General features: G+C 41.1%; 1 protein-coding gene across 1 annotated transcript; it reads left to right on the top strand.

Moving 5' to 3' along the window:
- Window positions 1-8,198: 8,198 nt before the first annotated feature.
- On the top strand, window positions 8,199-22,725 carry LOC308293671 (polyubiquitin-B-like; the record flags this gene model as incomplete). Its single annotated transcript, XM_080736266.1, has 4 exons — window positions 8,199-8,385; window positions 16,845-17,291; window positions 18,274-18,420; window positions 22,688-22,725. 4 exons carry the CDS (start codon window positions 8,199-8,201, stop codon window positions 22,723-22,725), a joined length of 819 nt encoding a protein of 272 aa, XP_080592392.1.
- Between the last annotated feature and the right edge of the window lie 428 nt (window positions 22,726-23,153).

Here is a 23,153-nt window from a genome sequence, read left to right as displayed (position 1 = left end):
ACACACACACACACACCAAGTAACATTTCTACACAGACTGTTATATCAACACAAATGTATCCAATTCAAAACATTTATATCATACTAGTAAGACGCTTCAGGGCGACAAGCGACCTAGGTCGCGCCATGTCTTGGCCATCTGGCCAGGGATGGCCAGATAGATGGCTATCGGACCAGTTACCCATATATGGTGACCCCTGGTACCCATATGTGAAGATCCATGTACTGTATATGGAGATATGCCGTGAGAGCCCAAACATGCTTGCTCAGTTATTCGTTATGTGAATAACTGTGTCTATGACATCTGACATCATACCCTTTTATACCCATATATGGAGATCCCTGTCTATAGAACCAGCCACATATGGGCTGTCTTGGTTATATATGGATTATGTTAGTGTGGTATGTGGCCTTCATATATGGGCATTCCAATATGAAGTCCCCCTGTTAGATATGGGCGTAATATCGATGACATCAGGGAACACCATATATGGGCATAAAAGGCATTCCGTTAGTGTGACATCACAGTGACGCCAGAGTGTGATGAGTCTGAGTAACAGTGATGTGGCCCAGATGAGGGATCTCCATATATGGGCATAAAGGTATTTGGTTCCCCTCGCATCACAAGGATCCCTTGCAGTTGTGTCACGCTGTCACGCTAAGCTGTTACCTTTGCCTGTCACACTGTGTCACGCTAAGCTGTTACCTTTGCTGTCACACTTGCCTGTCACACACCCACCCACACTATGCTCATTTACACCTCCTACAGGCGCTTGCTGTAACTACACCTGTAATCAGTGTTAAGCCTGTTCAGTTGTGCAGGAAATCAGCTCAATTGATGTCCAGCACACCTGAAAATCAGTTTGGTTGAGTGTCTCAAAGTGTACAGATCTCCTCTGCCCTTTTCCTCCTCACTGTGCTTGGAAGGGCCTTTACTTGTAAGTTTACATGCAATTATGCCCGCCTGCACGCAGTATTTATCGTCTATTAATGTCTGCCCCCAGCATGTGACTCATTGATCTGGGGGTAAATGGGGGTATTATACATCTGGTCAGAGATTTTCTCTCTAACCGCCCTCAACAGGTCCGTGTCAATGAGGCGTGTCAATGATACACAGAGCTGGATATTTCTGAAGCTAGACATTTTTTTATGCGTTTGGGGCTTGCAGCCACACAATGGATATTTCGGCTGCAAAGCTGGTTATTTTTGAAAATAAATAAGTGGAGAGATTGAAAAATATCCCATTCACTGGATCCGTATAGACAGGGAACCCAGATATCTCTGAAGACTTTACTGTGTGTGTGCTTGTTAGACCTAGATATCTTTGTCGTGTGGACCTATTATTTTTCTATGTGGATATCTGAAAAACCGGGATATATGAAATATCCAGCTCTGTGTAGCCTATGCCTGAGACTCGGTGCGACATCACTGTGCTTAACACAGGTGCTCCGCAGGGGACAATTTTATCACCTTTACTTTTCTCCTTGTATACTAATGAATTCCAATTAGATCAGGAGAAGTTTAGAAGTTTAGTAAGTGGAAAAAAAGTGATGACTCATCACTTTTCACAGATTCTGCGGGCCAATATTTTGTCCAAGGAATGTTTTTCATGCAAAACAAATGCTTGCAATGGATTGAATGATGAAGAACCCCTAGTTTGACCCCTCACATGCTACTTAAAGCAGATTTTTTTTCTTTTTTGAATATTTCTAGTGGAGTCAATGGGACAGTGAATATACAAATGGCCATAACTTTTTTTCGCGACGTTTCCGGCAGAGCAGGCCTCTCATTCTGTGGACCTTAATGACCAATCTAATAGATAAAACAGAAATACAAAGTGCGGCAGAACATCACAGGTTCAACCCTATTCCTTGAGCTTTTGGGCATGTGGATCCCCGACTAGTAAACAACTTTAAATATCTAGGCATAATAATTGACAGCAACCTTAACTTCAGTGACAACACTGACTATATTTTCAAATCCTGTAACCGTCTCCACCTTTTACGCAAGCTCAACTCCTTCAGGGTGAGCAAGCACATTATGGAAACGGGTTATAAGAACCTCATAGGGAATCTTAACCTTCAACATGGCAATGTGGTACGGTAATCTTAACATACAATGTAGAGGCAGGCAAGCTGCAGAGAATAGTACATCTGGCATCAAAAATACAATGAAGTGCTTAGGAAAAAAGCTGTCAAGATAATAAATGATCCCTCTCACCCACTCCATAGGGAGTTCGATTTACTTCCCTCTGGTAGACGCTATAGAACAGCTTGGGGCCTTGGGCACACCGTAGCCGTAATATTTTTAAAAATTCATTAATTCCAAATGCCATTAAGGCATTGAATGATGTCATGTCAGGTTGATCTGCCTGTTTCTTCACCTTATATGCCACTGTTGTCCTTCTTGTTGCCTTAAGATGTTTTGTGTGTAAGTGTTTGTTGCTGTTATCTGTCATTTTAATGTTTTTAAAAGACAAATTTGCACACTGTGGACAATAAATGAAACTAACGAACTAACTAACATGTCTCATACAGTATGCATATGTATACGTTGACGTGTTTCTTTTTTGCCATTTAAAAAAAAATCTTATAGGAAAGTCTAAATAGTCAAATTAGCTGGTACACTCTGTGGTCACTACTCAACCTTAGGGAGTGTTACTTGTACTAAACTGCAACCTTTTACAGATGGATAAATCCATATGGATAATTTAGCAAAGACATTGTCTGAAGTATAGGGCCTATTATTCTAGCCAATGTTGTCTAAAAGAGTTTGTTGGGTAAAATGAACCGAACGTCCCAGGGTGAATTGTGCCAATTAAAGAAGTATTTCACCCCCAAAAATGACTTTTTTGTTTTTTCTATTGATTACTCACGCCATGGAGACTTGAGTTCAATAATAGTTTTTTTGTATCTGTCGCATTCCTAAGACCAAAAATTGATTGTAGTAAATTTACCCCCATTGATTCCGGATGGGGACCCAAGACATTTAGATCCTGTATCTACACTTGAGGCTTGACACAAATTTTGACCTGAAAACATTTTATGGGCCTTGAAGTTCCTTACAGGTCTTTTGTTTAGTGTTTATGTGTATAAGTATACATCTGCTGCTATGCTCATGCACCTTTTTTAATATTTTTTAATATTTTTTTACATCAGTTGGGCTGTAAGGATATTGCAAATGTGCCCGAAATAAATGGAAGAATACTTTGTTGATAATTTTACATTAATATAAAAACAATGTATGTAAAAATAAAATGTCATGGTATTTCTTTCTTTAAAAATGATTAAAGTGAATTTTCATTGTGATACTGATACTTTCATTATACATAGTATATATAATAAGTATACTACTTATTATAGTAGGCCTATACATTAACCCATTTAGGGCGGGTACACATTATTATGTAATATTTTATGCTTTAACTATTAAAAAATAGCAGCTCTATAAGCTTACAGTGCGGCAAGGAGTCCAGCACTGCAAGCTTGTAGATCTGCTATTTTTGTCTCACAGCTAGAAGGTCCTGGGTTCGATTCCCGCAGGGGGACGCTGTTCCCTCCTCTACGTCATCAGTCAGTGCCCACAATATACTGTAGGTGGGGTTGGCAAAAGGGCCTCTCTGTGTGGAGTTTGCATGTTCTCCCCGTGTCTCCTATAGGGTATGGTACCCTCACAATAAAACATCCTGGTCTCTATACTACCTCCCCCTGGCCAGCCTGATGGAGGGGAAAGGAACTGGTTGGAATAACGTGTTCCTTCCAAGCGGCCTGCATGCTCACTCATGCACTGAAGGAAGCATGAGCTCAGTTCGGGGCTCTGCCCAGGTTGGCAGAGGGAGAGCAGCGCCCAGGACTGGCACCAGCACAGTCAGATGGGTGGGGGCGCGGACACTTTGAGATTTTAAAGTTTGGCCTCGAACCACTGCTCATACAGACACCTGTTGGAGTCCACCAATGGTTAATCAAACCTTTTTTTTGTGGGCGGACCCCCATCTTTGTGCCAGGGACCCCTAAAAGAGAAGTTTGTGTTGAAAAAACTAAAATCCTGTTAAGGACATGAACCTGTGTGATCTTAGTTAATTTATTTAATCAGGGACCTTAACACCTCTTAGCAGAAACTGGGGTTTAGTGTTGGTTATTGGATTCGCTCTTTAGAATTCAGCAGTGCATGTATTTTTATTTTAATTATCATATTTATTGGCCATTTTGCATAAACCAAGAACATTTTTCTTAGATATAAACACAACAATACATATAAATAAAATAAAATAAATATGAAACATTTTAACCTAGAACGACCCTGACACATTTTAGAATAGGACCCGGTTATTGTGTGGCACCAGTATTCCAGCCCCAACATGCCACTGAGTGGGGAAAGTCAAACATCAGTGCAGTGTGTTGTACAAATAGCAGTGTGCTGTACAAATATCTCTCAGATGAAAAGACGTTGAGGGAAACAATAAATAGCTCAGTTGCTTAACGCTGGTTTTTTACATTACCAAAACGAAGCGGATAAAAGCGCAGAATCTTTTTTTAGGCTTCTTTAGGACCTAACGATGGATTTTATAAGGGTAAACATCATGGATTTTTGATGTTTACCCATATAATATCCATATCAAGTTGGGCTCCCATAGACTTTCTATACAGGAGGAAAATACCCAGAAAAGAAATCTGCTTTACGTAGGATGTGAGGGGTCTAACTAGGGGTTTGTCATGATTCTGAATCCATTGCAAGCATTTGTTTTGCACAAAAATCTTTCCTTGGGCGAGAAATGGCCCCCAAAAACACCCAAAAAACTGTGAAAAATGATGACTCATCACTAAACCATAATTTTGTGGGGCCATTTCTCGCCCAAGGAAAGATTTTTGTGCAAAACAAATGCTTGCAATGGATTCAGAATCATGACAAACCCCTATAGACCCCTCACATCCTACTTAAAGCAGATTCTCTTTCTGGGTATTTTCATTATATGGGTAAACATCAAAAATCCATGATGTTTACCCTTATAAAATCCATCGTTAGGTCCTAAAGAAGCCTAAAAAAAAGTTCTGCGCTTTTATCCGCTCCGTAACGGTAATTTCACTGAGCCATTGCACTAAAAAGAGGAAGTGCAGTTTCACACAGCAGAAGCAAGCTGCAACCACAGATATGCATGAAAAGCTCCTTTCGCTGAAAACAACTCAGCGTCTTTTTCTTTGCCCTCTTGTCAGTGATACTGTATAGTCTACTACATCAAGCCTTAAGGTAAGATATTTTCTCTGTTTTGACTGATAAAAAGCATTTGTGAATGTGATAAACACTACAGACATGTGTTTGTGTGACATATCCTTAGTCACTCACCAGGAAACTCCTGTTTATGGCATATTACAACATCATTATATTGGTAGCTACTAGCTACCATAAATTCTCGTACAGTTTTACCAAATGACTTTAACAGAGTTCCTGGTGTCTTAAACAGTGTCTAAGCCTATTCTAATTCATGTATTTTATCATGACATGCAGTATATAATATGGGTCACATTGCTCCAATGAGAGAAGATATGTGCTTGATTGATTGATTGAAGAATTTATTAGAAGTTTGCAATAGAAAAAAGTACAGTTTCATGACAGTGCAAATCACTGGTACAAGGTCAACTAAAAGGAGATCCTAGAAAGCCGAGGCTTATTTCCACAGGAACCACACTTTAAGTATCTCATATAACATTGAAAGACAGACGGATAGAAGATATGTGCACATATCCTTATAGTCTGTTGTTACATGTACTTACCGGTATGTCTAATACTGAGACGAGATCACATTCTGATTCTGTGGTTTGACTAGAAGTGAAAGTAAAGGCTGTTTAGTTGACATTTGAAATAGAAAGTGTTTAAGTGACACATTTGGTACTTCTGGAATGGATATATGGAGATGAGTTGGCTACACACTGCCATCTAGAGGCACAACATTTATAATAGGCAAGCTATATAATAGAATAACTCAATGTGGACTTGTAGGCTAGTCAATCTAAAGTTTGACCCAAAAGAAATTGCAATAGTAATGGTTCAAGGTTTTTTTTATGATCCTTAGGGTCATCCAAATAACATATTAAAAGTTGTGAATTACAATTTATTTTGGGTCAGGCCCCTTTTTAGCTTAGATTGACTGGCCTATTGTGGTGGTATACTATAGGCTAGTGGTGGTGTTGTGAATGGCACACAAAGAAGGATACAACCTCAATACTAAGCTGCTGTCAACTTTTAAATAACGGATCATGCGTAAATATAATACTGAATTTCCCTATTAGCATCACTGTGTTGAAAACTACTGCCTAAGTGGAAAAATAACATTTCAATTCTTGAATGGAGGTGAAATGCTAATACCCTTTTCTACACCACTTATGACACACTCAGAATGTATTTACATGTGTGTACAGTATATACATGCAGTTGTTTGCACATCCAGTACAAGCTAATCATTACATAGAGTACATACTAGGGGTGTAACAATATAGTAACTGCATCGAAATATCGTTTTTAACTTAAAAAATCGAAGTATTTCGAAATGAAAATAGCTAAAATCGAATCCTATCGTTTGATTTTGTATCTTATCGATTCGGCAGTGCAAAGAATAGATTGTATCGATACTACCTATTGTGCATTGTATTTCGCATTTTGTGTGTAATCTCTGGGTTACGGTGCAGGTTTGTCAATATACAATGTTCATTGGCAGCTAATCGCAGTGTTTACTTATTTATATCCATAATAATACACATTTCCCTTAACAACCTGCACTATCCACACCTTTCACACAGATTTAATGTCTTTGCTAAAAAGTTACTATATCAATTTTAAATCATTGAATCGAATCGTATCGTATTGCCATGAATGAACCAATATCGTCCATGTATCGTATCGTCAACCATGTATCATGATATGTATCGAATCGCTATTAAAATGTATCGTTACACCCCTAGTACATACACAAACACATGCATAGGTATTGTATGCATGCATTTTTTCATCATCACAACAAATAATTTCCTTCTTTGCTTGTCAGCTGGGCCTTATCCAAAGAAGACCATCATGGCTTCTTCCACTCAGGTAGAGAAATATAGCAACTCAAAACAAAGTTTATGTTGATCACATGATATTTATGATGCATTTTACAAAACAAATGCTACTCCCTTTGACAGGAATCCTGTGTGAAAATATTAAAGAAGAATAAGGTGAAACTTGCCAGGTGGCTCAGCACAGATTTCCAGCTCATTCTGCAGCACGCACACTCTGGAGACATCGTTGATGACAGAGTGTATCAACGACTGAGGAATAAACCATCAACAGAAGATGCTTGTTATGACCTTATTGATTCATTGATGTCTAGAGGAGAGGGACCTTCATCTGACTTCCTTGAACTTCTCAAAGATCCAGAGATTCACAGCACTTATAATACGCAACTCAAGGACTGGATTCTTTCTCTTGAGCCGGCAGGTTATAAAAAGAAAGGTGAAATCTTTGTGCTGTCTGGCTTGGCCGTGTTCGTTGTCGGTTGTTGCTGGTTGTTATTTGGCATTATCTTATTTGATCAGCTGTTAAATTAAACACCAGAACATAATTCGTACAACCCATATTATCCAAATTCAGTCACAATAAAATCACACATCATATAATTTGACCAATGGTATGACACTGATAAACACAATTAGCATCAAGACATTAGAAAATACAAATCTTTTCCCAACCACATATAAACTTTATCACTAATCGTGATTAACACTCCTCCTCCTCCTGGACTACGTACGCTTCATTAAAACAGGGTTTGGATCCATAAAATATTACAATATTAATCATGAATAAATACTAAAGGTTTCAATTCTCTCCTCCACAGGACAGACTAAACCAAACATCACCCATGCTGTTGCAGACACATTCTCTGGTACAGACAGACACATGCTCTTCACAGTTCATTCAAAATCCCTTCATTTATCAGCTTTACAGCTATATATATATATACTGTATATATATATATATATATATATATATATATATATATATATATATATATATATACATACACACTGTGTATACCAATCTTATACAGTTTATTTATCACAGTATTTTATATTTTCCTTTACAAAGAGCTTTTTTTCAAGAAGAAAAGCAAAGTCAAGAATGTGGAGCCCGTCGTAGATGACCTGCAAAGTGATGGTTTACATGAGGAGATGGCTGCCAGCCTCCATGATGACATCACACCCCAAGCACGCATGAGGAGGACCGTTGACAACGTCCATGATGACATCACACCCCAAGCACGCATGAGGAGGACCGTTGACAACGTCCATGATGACATCACACCCCCAGCACGCATGAGGAGGACCGTTGACAACGTCCATGATGACAACACACAACGCAACTTGAACGTCTTACATTTTTTTGGGTTTTGTGGGTTTATGTTTTTAATGGTGAAGGTGTTGTTTTCTTATAATGAATATTTTGGTGACCACCGGAGAGTCGGTTGACGGCCGGAATGTAGACGGCACCCGGGAGCAGGTTGGGTTAGCGCCCCAGCCTGTGTCTTCCGTGAGGAAGAAGCCCAACAAATCCACGGTGAGGCCTTTAGGAGGGCCATTCAACTGCAGCAGCTGAATGGAATGTTTGGATTGGGGTCTGGTGCAACGCACAGGTTCTGAACCTGGTGAGAGCAGGAGAGGACCTGGTGAGACGTAGGAGGAGCCCGGCCAGGAGTCTAGTTCGGCTAGTTCTTCCACGCGCCAGAATAGTACCCCCAATCCCGGCAGAGTAGTTCCGGTGCAGCACATTGAGTGACCCTGTCTTTCCCTAATAGGACTGATCGTGGATAGCTACTGGGACGTAAGTCGGGACTTGATCAACCCCGGCTGGGTCACCTGGGCGAGGGTGTATGATGTTGCGAGACCCGAAACAGCCGTCGACCCCAGGCTACATCACTGATGATACGTCCCAGTTGCATCCTTGTGATGTTTTTTTTTTTTTCATTAGTTGTATTTCTTTTTTTATGGAGAAATAAGGAGTAAGATGAACCGCTGGGTAAGATGAACCACCCCCTTTATCTTTAAAACTATACACATGAGTTGTCATTTGACCTTAAAATAAGAACACAAACATCATTTCCACCTGGCGGTGGAGTTTACAGACACCTGGGCAAAGTGGAAACCATATTTCTACCCCAAAAAGTGTTTTTTTGGAGTACATTTTTGACTTTTATGGTAGGATATAATGATAAAGCAAATGTACCCAGGTCTAAACTTATATAGCATGTATGTTGGTGATAGCCCAATGTATAAAACTATGTGAATCATTTAGCTAAAGATGAGCCTTAAGCATCAAGCTAGCCAGGTTTTGTCAAAATGGTGGCTCTGGGGCAAGATGAACCACATACCTTGGGGTAAGTTGAACTATGTGAATCACCATTCATATTTTTTTATTAGGTATTTGCAACTCAAATTATGCTGAATCATCTTTCATTTTGATGAATACACTCATTTAAGAGAAGTTTTTAATAATTATATTAATAATTGCAAATATTAAAAGGTTCTGAATAACAAACGTTATTTAATTGGTTCGGTAGTAATTTTTCTTACAGTTTAAATAACCGTAAGAAAGGAAATAAGACTATTTGCAAAAGGGAAATGTGTTATTAAAATATTTCTGATAAGTACATACATTCTTTGTTCAAGTTTAAACTGTTAAAAGTTAAGAATATCACGTGGGTCAACTTACCCCTTTACTTGGATCAACTTACCCCTCACCTGGGGCAAGTTGAACCACATTTTAATAGGTCATATTGTTATGGTCCTTTGTCATACACTTACTTATAATTTCACTTTTTTCTTGCTTCTTGATTGATTGATTGAAGACTTTATTAGAAGTTTGCATAGGAAAAGGTACAGTTTCATGACGGTACAGTTCACTGGTACAAGGTCTACTAAAAGGAGATCCATGAAAAGACTAAGCTTATTTCCACAGGAAACCATTTAAGTATCTCATATAACATTGAATGACAGACGAATAGAACACAGTACTATGCAGTAGATATGTAAAGAAAGTAAAATGAAAGAACAAAAAAGGAAAACAGTAAGTCTAAACAAACAGAAATATACAAAGAAGGGGCAGGGGAGGGTAGGGCTGGGCTAGGTTTGTTGCGAACGGCTGCTGCCTGTAAGTGGTTTTTCAGGGCAATTTTAAAGGATGCTAGTGATCCACACTCATTTATGGCCTTCGGTAAGGCTTTCCACATTTTGGTGGTATAGCAGAAGAACGAGTTTGACCCTTTGTTGGTTTTGACTCTGGGTTGAAAGTGATCTGTGGCGCTGCCTCTGGTGTTGTAATTATGGACATCCTTAACGTTTATAAAGTATTTTGACAGGTACTTGGGTATCATAGTGGCCCATTGCAAGTTGCTGTACTCTGTCATCTACTCTGAGCCACCCCACTCTTAACTGGTGAGTAGCGGTGAGGTGAGTCTGATAGGGAAGGTTAAGCAGGACCCTAATTAGTTTATTTTGGGCTGTTTGGAGTTTAGTTTTTAGGGCTTGTGGGGTGCCACGATACCATACGTGGACTCCGTAGTCAAAGAGGGGCTGGATTATTGCACCAGCTATGGTCTTCAGTGTGTTGAAATTGACCATTGGGGCGATCCTCTGTAGGAAACGAGTTTGTTGGTTGATTTTATTTATTACTTTAGAAGTCATCTTTTCGCTGAAAAGATTAGCTTCAAGGATACATCCTAAGTAAGAGATTTCGTTTTTTCGTGTTATGACTGTTGGAAAAGTTTGGTTAATATTATTGTACCAATTTGTCATAAGGTCAAACCACTATTTATTTATTAATTTGCTGTTTGCCACTCTGTGTTCCAAAAAAAAAAAAAAAATGTTATTCAAACAGCCTTGACACTGTACTGTACAAGTGTCTGATATTCAACTGGTAAACCATCTTTAAGCTGTCAACAACAAGATTACACCATCATGTCAACAACTGTTGTGTTCTGACCACTGATAAAGGTCAGGTCAGCCGATGAGGTGACCACGGTCACGATATTACATCATCACGACAGGATCCATCCTACTGTTTTACAGTAACTATATAAAATAGTATTAGACCAGAGAAATTAGACCATAGAAAGCAACTATGGGTGAATTTGCTGTACTGTATGCTGCTACTTCTGAACTATCCTGTTAATACAATTATTTCAAACAGACTTATTTGGTGTGCTGCCTCTTTCTTTGACTCTGACTAATGATGATTTTACTCTGTGGGTGAGTCTTCTGTGAAAGGATAACTTTCTAAAGGAATTACAAATATGGGAATTAATCTAAAACCCATCAATGACCTTGTCACCCACTTTGATTGTGAAGTTATCGACTTTTTTGAGGTTATGATTTGATCCAAAGAGGATGGACTCAGTTTTTCCCAGGTGAATTGATAATTTGTTGTCGTTAAGCCATGTGCAGATCTTACTTAGTTCAGAGTTAAGTGTCTTTTCAACCTGCAAGTGGTCCTAGGAGAGCCGAGTCATCAGCGAACAGGAACAGGTTGCAGTCGCAAATAGATGCCATGTCGTTCACGTATATTAGGAACAACAGAGGTCCCAGTATGGTACCTTGAGGAACACCACAGCTTACTGGGAGGGGGGGACAGGGTACCGTTAATCTCCACCACCTGTTCCCTCCCCACCAGGTAAGATTGCATCCAACTCACTGCTGCGCTGTCAAGACCGATGGCTTTTAGTTTCTCAATCAGAATAGAATGATTTACAGTGTCAAATGCCTTCTGGAGGTCCATCATGACCAGAAGGCATTTGACACCGTAAATCCAGGTCAACATAAGCAAAAAGTGGTTCATCTTACCCCGTTCTCCCTCCTATATTATTTATGTTAACTAGATATACTAAATAAACATGTTTTCAGTTTAGCAAAAATACAGTTATTATTTAAGTTCTGTGAAAATGGCTGTATTACCGCAAAATGCAGCATTAGCTTAATTGATCATTTGGGCTTGATAGTTTCACACGCATTAACGTGTAAACTAACAGCAGGTATGCCAATGCTATGAATTACATCTCCTATCAATATCAACGTAACGTTAGCATACTACCAACTGCTGCTTTTCAGAAAGTTTGCCTTCAGAGTTCAGAGTGAAAAAGCACACAGCTGCTTCTTAAAACTGGTCGTTCATAAATAACCCACACTGAACGCACTCTCCAACGTCACGCCCACTGCACTCACTACACTGAGCACACACTTAAAACGTAAAAGTAAGACTGAACAATGACATCACACAGTTTAATCCTACTATTAATTTTATTGTTATAAATCAGGCGCATTTAATGTGGGGTGACGTGAAATCTGTCTTCCTTTACCGTCCGGGTTATAACACACTCGCTGCAATGGTTCCTACCTTTCCCCCATGGCCCGTGCATGGAGACACCCCTGATTGCAGCCGTCAGCCAGGGGCGGGGTGAACGCGGCAGTGGTCGGGGTTAATGCGGCGGTTGAGCGACAGCGTTCTCTCTGCCCCGCCGCGTTCACCCCGCCCCCTCCTGAGCTGGCTTGGGATACTTGGGCAGCTGCAGTCAGTGATACTTGATTCCACTTGCATGGCAGACCACTCATGTTAAACAAACGCTAGCTTCATTACGTTCAGGCCCAACGGAGAGCCTGGTGGCCCCGGGGGGTCCCTGGAGGTGGTCCCCGGGCGGCGGCGCTCGGAGACCCGCCAGGGACCACCGGGGACCCCCGGTGGTGGAGCGGCGCCGGCCAGAGTGGTCCACAGGCCCGGTTTTCGGGGCCTGGGGCCGGCCCTGTGGGTCCGCGGGGGTCCCCGCGTGCAGGGCGGCGAGCCGGTCTCGTGGGTACCAGGCTCGAGGCCGAGGCCCAAACGGCGGTTGAGCAGGCGCCTTTTGCGTTTTCCAGCTTGGGACGGGCTGGGTGGCCGTTTCGGCCGGGTTTTTTCGGGCTGCGAGGGGGTCCGCGGGGGTCCCCGAGCGTGGGGGACCCCTCGGGGACCCCCTGGGAGCCGGTCCCGTCCCTGCAGGTGGCTCTGGGGCCGAGCTGTGGCCTTATATGAGATACTTTAATGGTTTCCAGTGGAAATAAAGCTTAGTCTTTTCATGGATCTCCTTTTAGTAGACCTTGTACCAGTGAACTGTACCGTCATGAAACTGTACCTTTTCCTATGCAAACTTCTAATAAAGTCTTCAATCAATCAATCAATATTTCCTATTTAATCGATCGTTCTGGCAAAGGACGCCTTGAAACAGACCAGGGGGAAAACGGAGGGTAGAAACTGCGAGTGGAGCCGAACGTCCGGTAAAATGAGCCGAAGCCCCGATCCAAAATTCACTGCGCATTAAGTAGTGTAATTACGGTAGCGTTCACTCCGCCCCACCGCGTTCACCCCGCCCTGCCGCGTTCACCCCGCCCTGCCGCGTTCACCCCGCCCCCGGCTGGCAGCTGCAGTCAGGGATACTTGCGTGCATGGGGTAAGCTAGGAACCACTGCATCGAGTGTTTGTTCTAGCCACGGCCCGGACGGCAAAGGAAAGGCGGACAGTAACAAACAACCAAACAACGCTGTCTTGTGAGCAAGACTGTAGCATAGAGTATATATAAAATAGAGAGCGGACGGGCCCCGCCCCCACTATCATTTCAATGCAAGTGCTCAGTGGCGTTTTGAAGCAACGGCTACGTGCTAGCATGTAGCTATTCCAGGTGCATTCTGGGGGAAATTGGAACCAGAGCTGGTTCCAAAACGTCACGAATGACGTCACGAACGACGTCGACGTCCATTGAACCCTATTGTAGACCCCAGCGCCGCGCTCTTATGCTCGTGCATGTATGTTTCACCCCGCCTGAAATTCCAGCTTTGGCCAGTAGGGCGGCTGCTACAATATTTACAAGCCGTTCTGGGGGCTTGGACTGTAGCCTTAGTGTGCCTGTGCCCGTGACAATGTTTTTTTTAGTAAATAAATATGAACCCGACCCGCCTTATTTTGAGAAAGAAAAATACCCATTTTAGCCGACTTTATGCTACCAGAACGGGAACTTTTGGATGGATGGCTCAGAGCTCAGATGGAGGAATTGGGAATATACTGGAGGCTGAGCAATAATGGTGAGTTAATATGAACAGAAAAGACTGCCTGGAGTTGTCAACATAGCCAATGTGAAGCCCCCAAGACACCCGAATTAATATTGTGAAAGGAAAAATATGATTTAATTTTGGAAAATACCCGTTTTAGCCGACTTTATACCCGAAAAATACCCGGTTTCTTTTTCGGCAGAATAGGGCCCCCATAACTCGAACACTGGTTGGGTGGGAACTTGTTTTTCAATCTAGGCCCACATCATTTCCAAAATCTATAGCCAACTATTTGACAAAAATACAGAGCAAGATGATAGTATTGGGTACAATGTTCGCGACACCCCTTAGTCTACTTGCCAGCCTATAGAGCCCCATTGTGAACCCGGACATATTGAGTACAGCAAGGTTTTATGTTAGAAATGTTGAGTAAGGGTCCCCAGCATGTAGAAACTGCCGGATGCTAACTTGCATATGTTGAGCAATTTTCATAATTTGCATAATTAGCTTTAATTAGCATAATCACCAATAATAATGGAAAATATGTAAAAAACTGATTGGACGATTTGAACAATATTGGAGTGGTTTTGGGGGTTATTGAGGATGCTGAATCCATTTCTGACATTTTCTAAATTCAAAACGACCGTTTTAAACCGGAAATGGCCATATTCCAACTTAAATTGGGATGATTTTGATATAGTCTGGGAAAAATGGGGGTGAACGTGGATTCGCCTGTACGTTTTTTTCTCAACTGATTCGTGTAGCTTGGGGTCACCTCTTAAGGATTCAAGAGGATGACCAGTGATATCCATTGAGCATTTTTTATTATTAACCCCTTAATGCCTGAAACATGGGCTCCCATTGACTTTCTATATAGGAGGAAAATACCCAGAAAAAGATTATTTTTCTGGGTATTTAAGGAGGATCTGAGGGGTCTAACTAGGGGTTTGTCATGATGCTGAATCCATTGTAGGCATTTGTTTTGCACAAAAAACATTCCGTGGGCTAGAAATGGCCTCAGAAAACAATACACGTATGGGTGAGTATTCATGTTAGTCGGAGGCCTTAGGGTTTTTTTTTCTCGTGCTAATCAGTCTAAAAGTGCAACATTTTGCACAGATGTAGCTCAGGGCTTGATGATTTAGCTAGGGCGCTCGAGTCTGCGACATTCGGGGTCGCCACAGCGGCCAAATCAAGTTGGGCTCCCATCGACTTTAGTGATGAAAAGTGATGAGTCATCACTTTTGTGGGTGTTGTGGTGACCCCGAAGGTCGCCGACTCGGGCGCCCTAGCTAAATCATTAGAGCATGCCCTGAGCTACATCTGTGCAAAATGTTGCACTTTTAGACTGATTAGCACGACAAAAAAAACCTAAGGCCTCCGACTAACATGAATACTCACCCATACGTGTATTGTTTTCTGAGGCCATTTCTAGCCCACGGAATGTTTTTTGTGCAAAACAAATGCCTGCAATGGATTCAGCATCATGACAAACCCCTAGTTAGACCCCTCAGATCCTCCTTAAATACCCAGAAAAATAATCTTTTTCTGGGTATTTTCCTCCTATATAGAAAGTCAATGGGAGCCCATGTTTCAGGCATTAAGGGGTTAATAATAAAAAAAATGCTCAATGGATATCACTGGTCATCCTCTTGAATCCTTAAGAGGTGACCCCAAGCTACAAGAATCAGTTGAGAACATTCTTTTTACAGGCGAATCCACGTTCACCCCCATTTTTCCCAGACTATATCAAAATCATCCCAATTTAAGTTGGAATATGGCCATTTCCGGTTTAAAACGGTCGTTTTGAATTTAGAAAATGTCAGAAATGGATTCAGCATCCTCAATAACCCCCAAAACCACTCCAATATTGTTCAAATCGTCCAATCAGTTTTTGACATATTTTCCATTATTATTGGTGATTATGCTAATTAAAGCTAATTATGCAAATTATGAAAATTGCTCAACATATGCAAGTTAGCATCCGGCAGTTTCTACATGCTGGGGACCCTTACTCAACATTTCTAACATAAAACCTTACTGTACTCAATATGCCAGGGTTCACATTCTGGCAAGTGGACTATGTGGGCATAAACTGTGAAAAAACTGTAAAAAATTCATCCAGAAGTAACCGGTGACAGCTTTACCAGCCCATATTCACTTGGTCTTTTGGGGATTTCCGTCAGCTTAGTTTTTATGAAACTATTTGAAATGTAAAGAAAGGCGAGGCTGATGGTCAGAATACATCATGGAACTCATCAAACAATATTGTGATAAAAAATAACCAATCATTGATGGAACGTCCCAGTCGCTGATGTTCTAGTAGGGTCTGGAAGCTTTACCAACGTAACAACAATTATGTCCATAAAAGCCAGGCCAAATCTCCCAAAATGTAGGCTAATGTATAACGGCGCTGACCACCTTGTCTCAGGGTTCTTACACAACGGCATCACCACCTGGTATATAACAAAATAAGGGAGGCATTATGTTATGAACTATGAAATGGCGCTGGTAACTCCAATGGCTGCAATAGCTCCATAGCTGTACTGACTGCTTGTAATTGTAGCTCTATCTACGGCTTATTGAAAAACATTATCATATCTGTTCAACATTAAGGAGACAGATTTTTAAACTTTCTCTTTATTTTAAATAGCAGGTTATTACCTGCACTGAATGGCACAGTGGTCAGAAGCGCTTTTCATCTTTCTATATCATAGTTTTCCCTCAACGTTTTTCCCCCTTTTCCTCATACAGGTGCAGCTATACAGATCTATGTCAAGACCCTCACTGGAAAGACCATCACCCTTAAGGTCAAGCCAAACGACACCATTGCGAATGTGAAGATCAAAATCCAGGCCAGGGAAGGCATTCCCCCTGACCAGCAGAAACTGATCTTTGACGGCAAGCAACTGCAAGGTGGCCGAACCCTGTCTGACTACAACATTCAGTCAGAAACCATCCTCCACCTGGTGCTGCGTTTGGGCGGAGGCATGCAGATCTTTGTCAAAACCCTCACCGGAGAGATCTTCTCCCTCGAGGTTAATCCAAGCAACACCATTGAGATTGTGAAGGCCGTAATGGAGGACAAGTCTGGCATTCCCACTGACCAGCAGAGGTTGATCTTTGACGGCCAGCAACTGGAAGATGACCGAACCCTGTCTGACTACAACATTCCGAAAGAATCTACCCTCCACCTGCAAGGTGCTGTCTAGAGTTGCCACCTTTCATACATTTAAAGGGCCAACACCATGCTTTTAAAACTATATTTTTTGTATAAATATATGCTCAAAATTGAGTCTTAGACAGGTTTTAACCCTCAACAAACACTCTGACCATTCTTTTTGTTTGTTCTAGCTCTACTATGCTCTCCAGCTGCAATACCAAAACGCCCTCTGTTTGCTCAGGGGCGCATCTAGTGGGGTTTTTCCACCCCTCCCCCCTCCCCTCCCCTCCTCTTCACTCCTCCCCGGACCCCACGTTGACAACAAATAATGTTAATATTGGGCCAATACAAAAATAGGATAATGTTGCAGCTCTGGTTATAGCCTACTGTAGGCCTATGTTGTATGTTATAAGCCTACTGTCAAATGACACAGGGCGACCGTTGCTAGACCAGACATTACAGAAAGTTAATCTACATTAGACAATCAACCCCACCTGCATTGTATTGCATTGCATGTATAAAAAAAAGTAAAAAAAAAAAAGAAATGTTTTGAAAAAAAACAACCAAAAAACGTTTTTGAAAAAAAAATGTGTTGAAAAAAAAAAAGAAGAAAAAAACGGGAATCCGTGTGACGTCACACGGATCAACTCTCAGAACAGCACTGTTCTGAGAACCCGTGGAAAGCTTTTCATCTCTGTCTTCCCAAAACCAGAGCAAGACACAATGGTCAGAAATAGGACTTTGTGAGGATAGAAGGTGCCAGTGGGACCCCAAAAAAAGGTTTTAAAATAGAAAAAGGGAAAATTCATGGTGTAGGTCCTTTAAATAAGGGACACTATTCGGGTTAAAATGTTCAACAAACCCGAACCCCTGAAATGAATAGAAATCTACTGACCCCATGCATGCTTCCTTCTATGCATGATGAGTCAGGCCAAAAGTTATTGTCAGAAGCACTTTTCATATGACTGTATCATAGTTTTACTTATTTGTATTTTTTTACAAGGTGCAAATATGCTGCAGATTATGTCAAGACCCTCACTGGCAAGACCATCAACCTCGAGGTGGAGCCATGCGACACCATTGAGGACGTGAAGGCCAAAATCCAGGCCAAGGAAGGAATTCCCCCTGACCAGCAGAGACTGATCTTTGCTGGCCAGCGACTGGAAGGTGAACGAACCGTGTCTGACTACAACATTCAGCATAAATCCACCCTTCACCTTGTGGGTCCAAATTCTCCCATATTTTGATTTTTTTCCTCTTCTTTTTATTTTACCCATTATGGCATAATGTATGCACGACTCAAAATAAACAATTAAAATGTACTTCTTGCTTGTGTATGTAGGCTATGCTTTATTCAAACTTTTTGAACAGCTCTTTATTTTACATGGATTAAGTGGAATGGTGTCAGTATTGACATGGCTGGGTATTTTTTGTTACTGAGATAGATAGATTATGTTCTTGTTGGTATGCTGTTGCAGGGTCTTAGTTTGTGTAGTCTTTACATGAGAACTCTGAGACAGACACACTCCAGTCACTGAGCTACTCTGTAGTCGTGCCACAAAGAGACAATATAACAGCACTTGTCATAAGACTATAATTATATACAGTAGCTGTGGGCATCAAACCAGATTAGTATGAGGCTGAATTGGTTGTATAATGTGGGGTTCGATGGCAGCATACCCACATTATAATTAGTTGCATTTTTAATATAATTAGATGTTTTTCAAATGGAATACCTGTCACACGTATAGCTAAATTAATCAGCACATTTCTGAACTAATTTGTAAACAAGTCTGTCTATCATCTAAAGATTACTTATTTAAATACGTAATATTTTATTTTTGATTTGAAATGATAAGTGGTAATTGGTCTTCAATACTTCAATAATGGCAATATTGAGATAAAACTGGGTAGCTGGTGTCTGTATTTATAGAATTTATAGCAATCAGGAAAATAAATGCATTAAAATGTGTGTATATTGTGTCATATCGAGACTGCAAAACAGGTCCAGAATGCTTGGTGATTTCAGTACTGTAAATGGTATCGGATGATTTGCTGTCTCCATCCAATAAGTCATTGAGTGGAGCTAATCTATTATTAAATGTTATTTCAATGATTACCTTTACATCTGTGTGAGCACTCATGCAACACATTTATATACAGTATGTTGACTCTCCAATCATCACGATTGTTTACAAAAGTATAAGGCAATAACAATAAGACTGCTGATATTCATGGGTTGCATTTGTAGTCCTACACCAGCCATGTTGAGGACCAACACAGGTGTTCTGATTGGCGTATGCCCATTAGCCCTATTCACGGCCCGCCTACTCAGCAACTTCCTGGTGCTGAAGTCACGTTTTGAAGGGTAAACCCTGCTAAAAGCCCATAGAGTTAACACAGAAATCACAAATGTAATGCAATTTCCGAATAGTAAAGTATAAAATACGGCTAGCATGATCAAGAACACAACATAGTAAAAGGCACAAAGTATTATAATTTACTTTACCGTTCGAAATAATGATTTGTTGGCTTTAGGTCCGGCAATTTCTGTGTTAGTTTACCCTTCAAAGCTGACGTCAGCACCAGGAAGTTGCTGAGAAATTTGCTGAGTGGGCGGGCTGTGAATAGGGCTAATCAGACAAATTGAAAAACCTGTGTTGGTCCTCAACATGGCCGTTTAGGACTACAAATGCAACCCATGAACTGATAGTATTGTTTGTATTAAGAGTGCTGATAGTCAGAGGTCATCGTCATGTTGGCTTGTGGTGGACATTTTAGTCAAAAAAATGCCACGGAAATACTGTACAGAAGAATGAGCAGACAATAATGTTACCAGAAACACATACAGAGATATCCCTGAATGACCATAACAGGTCGGTGAACACTGCCTGAACCCTTGAAAATAAAACATTTGAGAACCACTAAATTTTGTCGGACTCGTAATATGTCGATTGTCGTAGTGTCCTGGAGACTTGACGTTCAGTAATTGGGTCTTATGAACAAAATAGGAGCATTATAATGGTGTGTAAAACAGAAATTCTAAAATTTGCCAAGGACAAGGCATACAGTATATATATTTTTTTCTTTACATATCTACTGCATACTAGTACTGTGTTCTATTCGTCTGTCATTCAATGTTATATGAGATACTTAAATGGTTTCCCGTGGAAATAAGCTTAGTCTTTTCTAGCCTCGTACCCGCCCTCTTCCGGAAACCATTTCCTCCTGGAGAACGGAAGTTGGTTGTTTACTAGGCTAAGTCTTTTCATGGATCTCCTTTTAGTAGACCTTGTACCAGTGAACTGTACCGTCATGAAACTGTACCTTTTCCTATGCAAACTTCTAACAAAGTCTTCAATCAATCAATCAATCAGTTTGAGGGTATTAAAGGATACCTCTGGGTCCCTTGCGGGGGGCCTTGAAGGGGTTCCAAATTGTCAGTAACTCTGAAAGTATCAAAATGTTTGACAACCCCTTCCTAACGGCGACAATGTGCTTACACACATCATCACACATCCCTATCCTAATGAGGAGGACGGACACATTGTTATCTTTTGTATGCTCTTTAATAACACAAAGCTCACAGAAAAGTTGGTCAATAAGCAGTCCAGAGCAGGACGCTACAGTGAGAAACATGTAGTGGCAAGAACATTTCAAGAACATTTCAAGAAGGCCAATCAAGATTTAATAGGCATCAGAAAGATCTGGTTGCATTCACTTCCCTTATTGCTAGACGTCGCATATTGCTGCAATGGAATAGTCCTTGTCCCCCTCCAACAACATCTTGGTTAAAAGACCTGATATCATTCCTTCATTTAGAGAAAATTATTCCATCGAACATGGGACCCACTTTTATGGCATATCAACTCTATGACCTCCATTGATTAACATGGGACCCACTTTTATGGCATATCAACTCTATGACCTCCATTGATTAAAATGCATTTTCCTATTTTGGTATAGACACACCGTGGCTCCTCCACACATTAGCAACTAGTAAGACACCCTAAGGGCGAGAAGCGACCTCGCCCTTTGCGCACATGGGCACGTGCACGCATCCGTGACGGCAGACTGCTGGGCGAGCGCTGGTGCTTTGGCATGGGATGAACTATTTGACTAAAGAAATCTCCATATATGGGCATGGAAGGGATTGTATTAGTGTGGTTGCCCTAACAGGGCATCATCTGGGAATGCCCATATGTGGACATATAACGTCAGTCTCATGTGGTCTATGGGGAATGCCCATATATGGACATATTGGGCTGTATTTTGATTGTATTTTGATTGTTTTGAAGTAGCAGCTCTCATGCCATAACACAAAGGCCTGTCCTTACTGTCTCCGACCACCAAACCTTTCGTCAGAGAGTTCCGACTTTCGGACGTGCAGCTTTCAGAACTCTAATTTGGGGTAATGCTCTTCAGAAGATGTGAGTGACGTCATTTTGTAGTTGAACCGGACCTTTCCGACGAAAGGTTTGGTGGTCGGAGACAGCATGGACAGGCCTTTTAGTTAAGGCATAAGAGCATCAGACATCTATGATGTCAGATGCCCATATACGGACATATTGTGTCATGTGGTCTATGACGTCAGAGATGTCAATTTGCAAGTGTCTTGGCCATATATGGAGCATGAGGTGTGACAGACAGACAGACAGACAGACAGACAGACTTGAGGCGATGTCAGTGACATGGTGAATGTAATGCACGATCATTGTAAAGCGCTGCGGATAAAAGCGCTATATAAACTAGAAGTGCACTCTGACGAGGTGCGCTCACCACTGGCGATGCCAGTGAGTGACATCACCACTGGCATCACCAGAAATGCTGGTCCCTTATTGGGCTATACGGGCTTAAACACAGGCAGACACCGACATGTATACTAGGGCATTAACGACTTGTGATTTTTGCAAGTCGACTCGACTCAGTAAAAAGTTGAGTTGAAGTCGACTCTATCGTTTGATGACGTCATCGCATCACACACAACCCCCCCAATTATTTTGGGGGGTCCCCAGATGATTAACTTAATGTGAAACATTGTTTTCTCACTCAACTGTAAACAAACCAACATAAAGTTTAAGTGTATAGAGGGTATAATGCACATTTCTAATCTAAAGTGCCAATTTAAGGACTTTTTAACACCTCTAAAATGGCAAATTAAACATTGGCCAAATTGTCAAATATATAGAAGCAGAAATGGTGAAAATAGCAGATCTACATGCTCACTACGCCTTGTATCGCGAGGCGTTATGAGCATGTACTGTAGATCTGCTATTTCCACAATCTAACATTCGACTTGTGTAATGAAATCGACTGAGTCGACTTGTCAACTTTCTCGTTAATGCCCTAATGTATACATACCGGTACATACAGTACGGCATACTACACTCAGCTATATCCACAAGTTTCCAAAGTCCCATTGTGCATTGTGCAGAAAGTGTGCAGCATTTCCGGCGCCGCAGCCGAGTGTGATCTACAAGCTCACAACGGTTGCATCTGCGGCGCAACATGAGCTTGTATGTCTACTGTTAACCGGAAGTGTCCTGCAAATAATGCTACAGTAACTTAGCGGAAACAGTTAGATACAGTGTTTTTAATCTATTTTGGAAACAGTGTTTAATCCCCATATACGGCTTTTATTTGCCAAGCTGCATATCCGGTAACGACTTAAACCCTTTATAATTGGTAAAAGGGACCTGGAAATAACTTACTCGATAAGATTACTTGATTCTTTTTTTTTGTTACTCTCTTGGCCAAAGAATACCGATCTAAAGTCTCACACATTGTGAGCTTGTTAATATGGTATTTTTGGCAAATGTTTCGCCCCAGGATAATGGATGTTGGGGGTATTTTGATTATCGTGATAATATTGTAAAACCCATTGTTTTTCCCGAAATAGT

The sequence above is a fragment of the Nannobrachium achirus genome, assembly GCF_963921795.1.
Source record: "Nannobrachium achirus genome assembly, chromosome: 11".
Classification (NCBI taxonomy): Eukaryota; Metazoa; Chordata; class Actinopteri; order Myctophiformes; family Myctophidae; genus Nannobrachium; species Nannobrachium achirus.
Note: the sequence above shows the minus strand (reverse complement) of the source record. Positions and strands in the feature narration are given on the sequence as shown.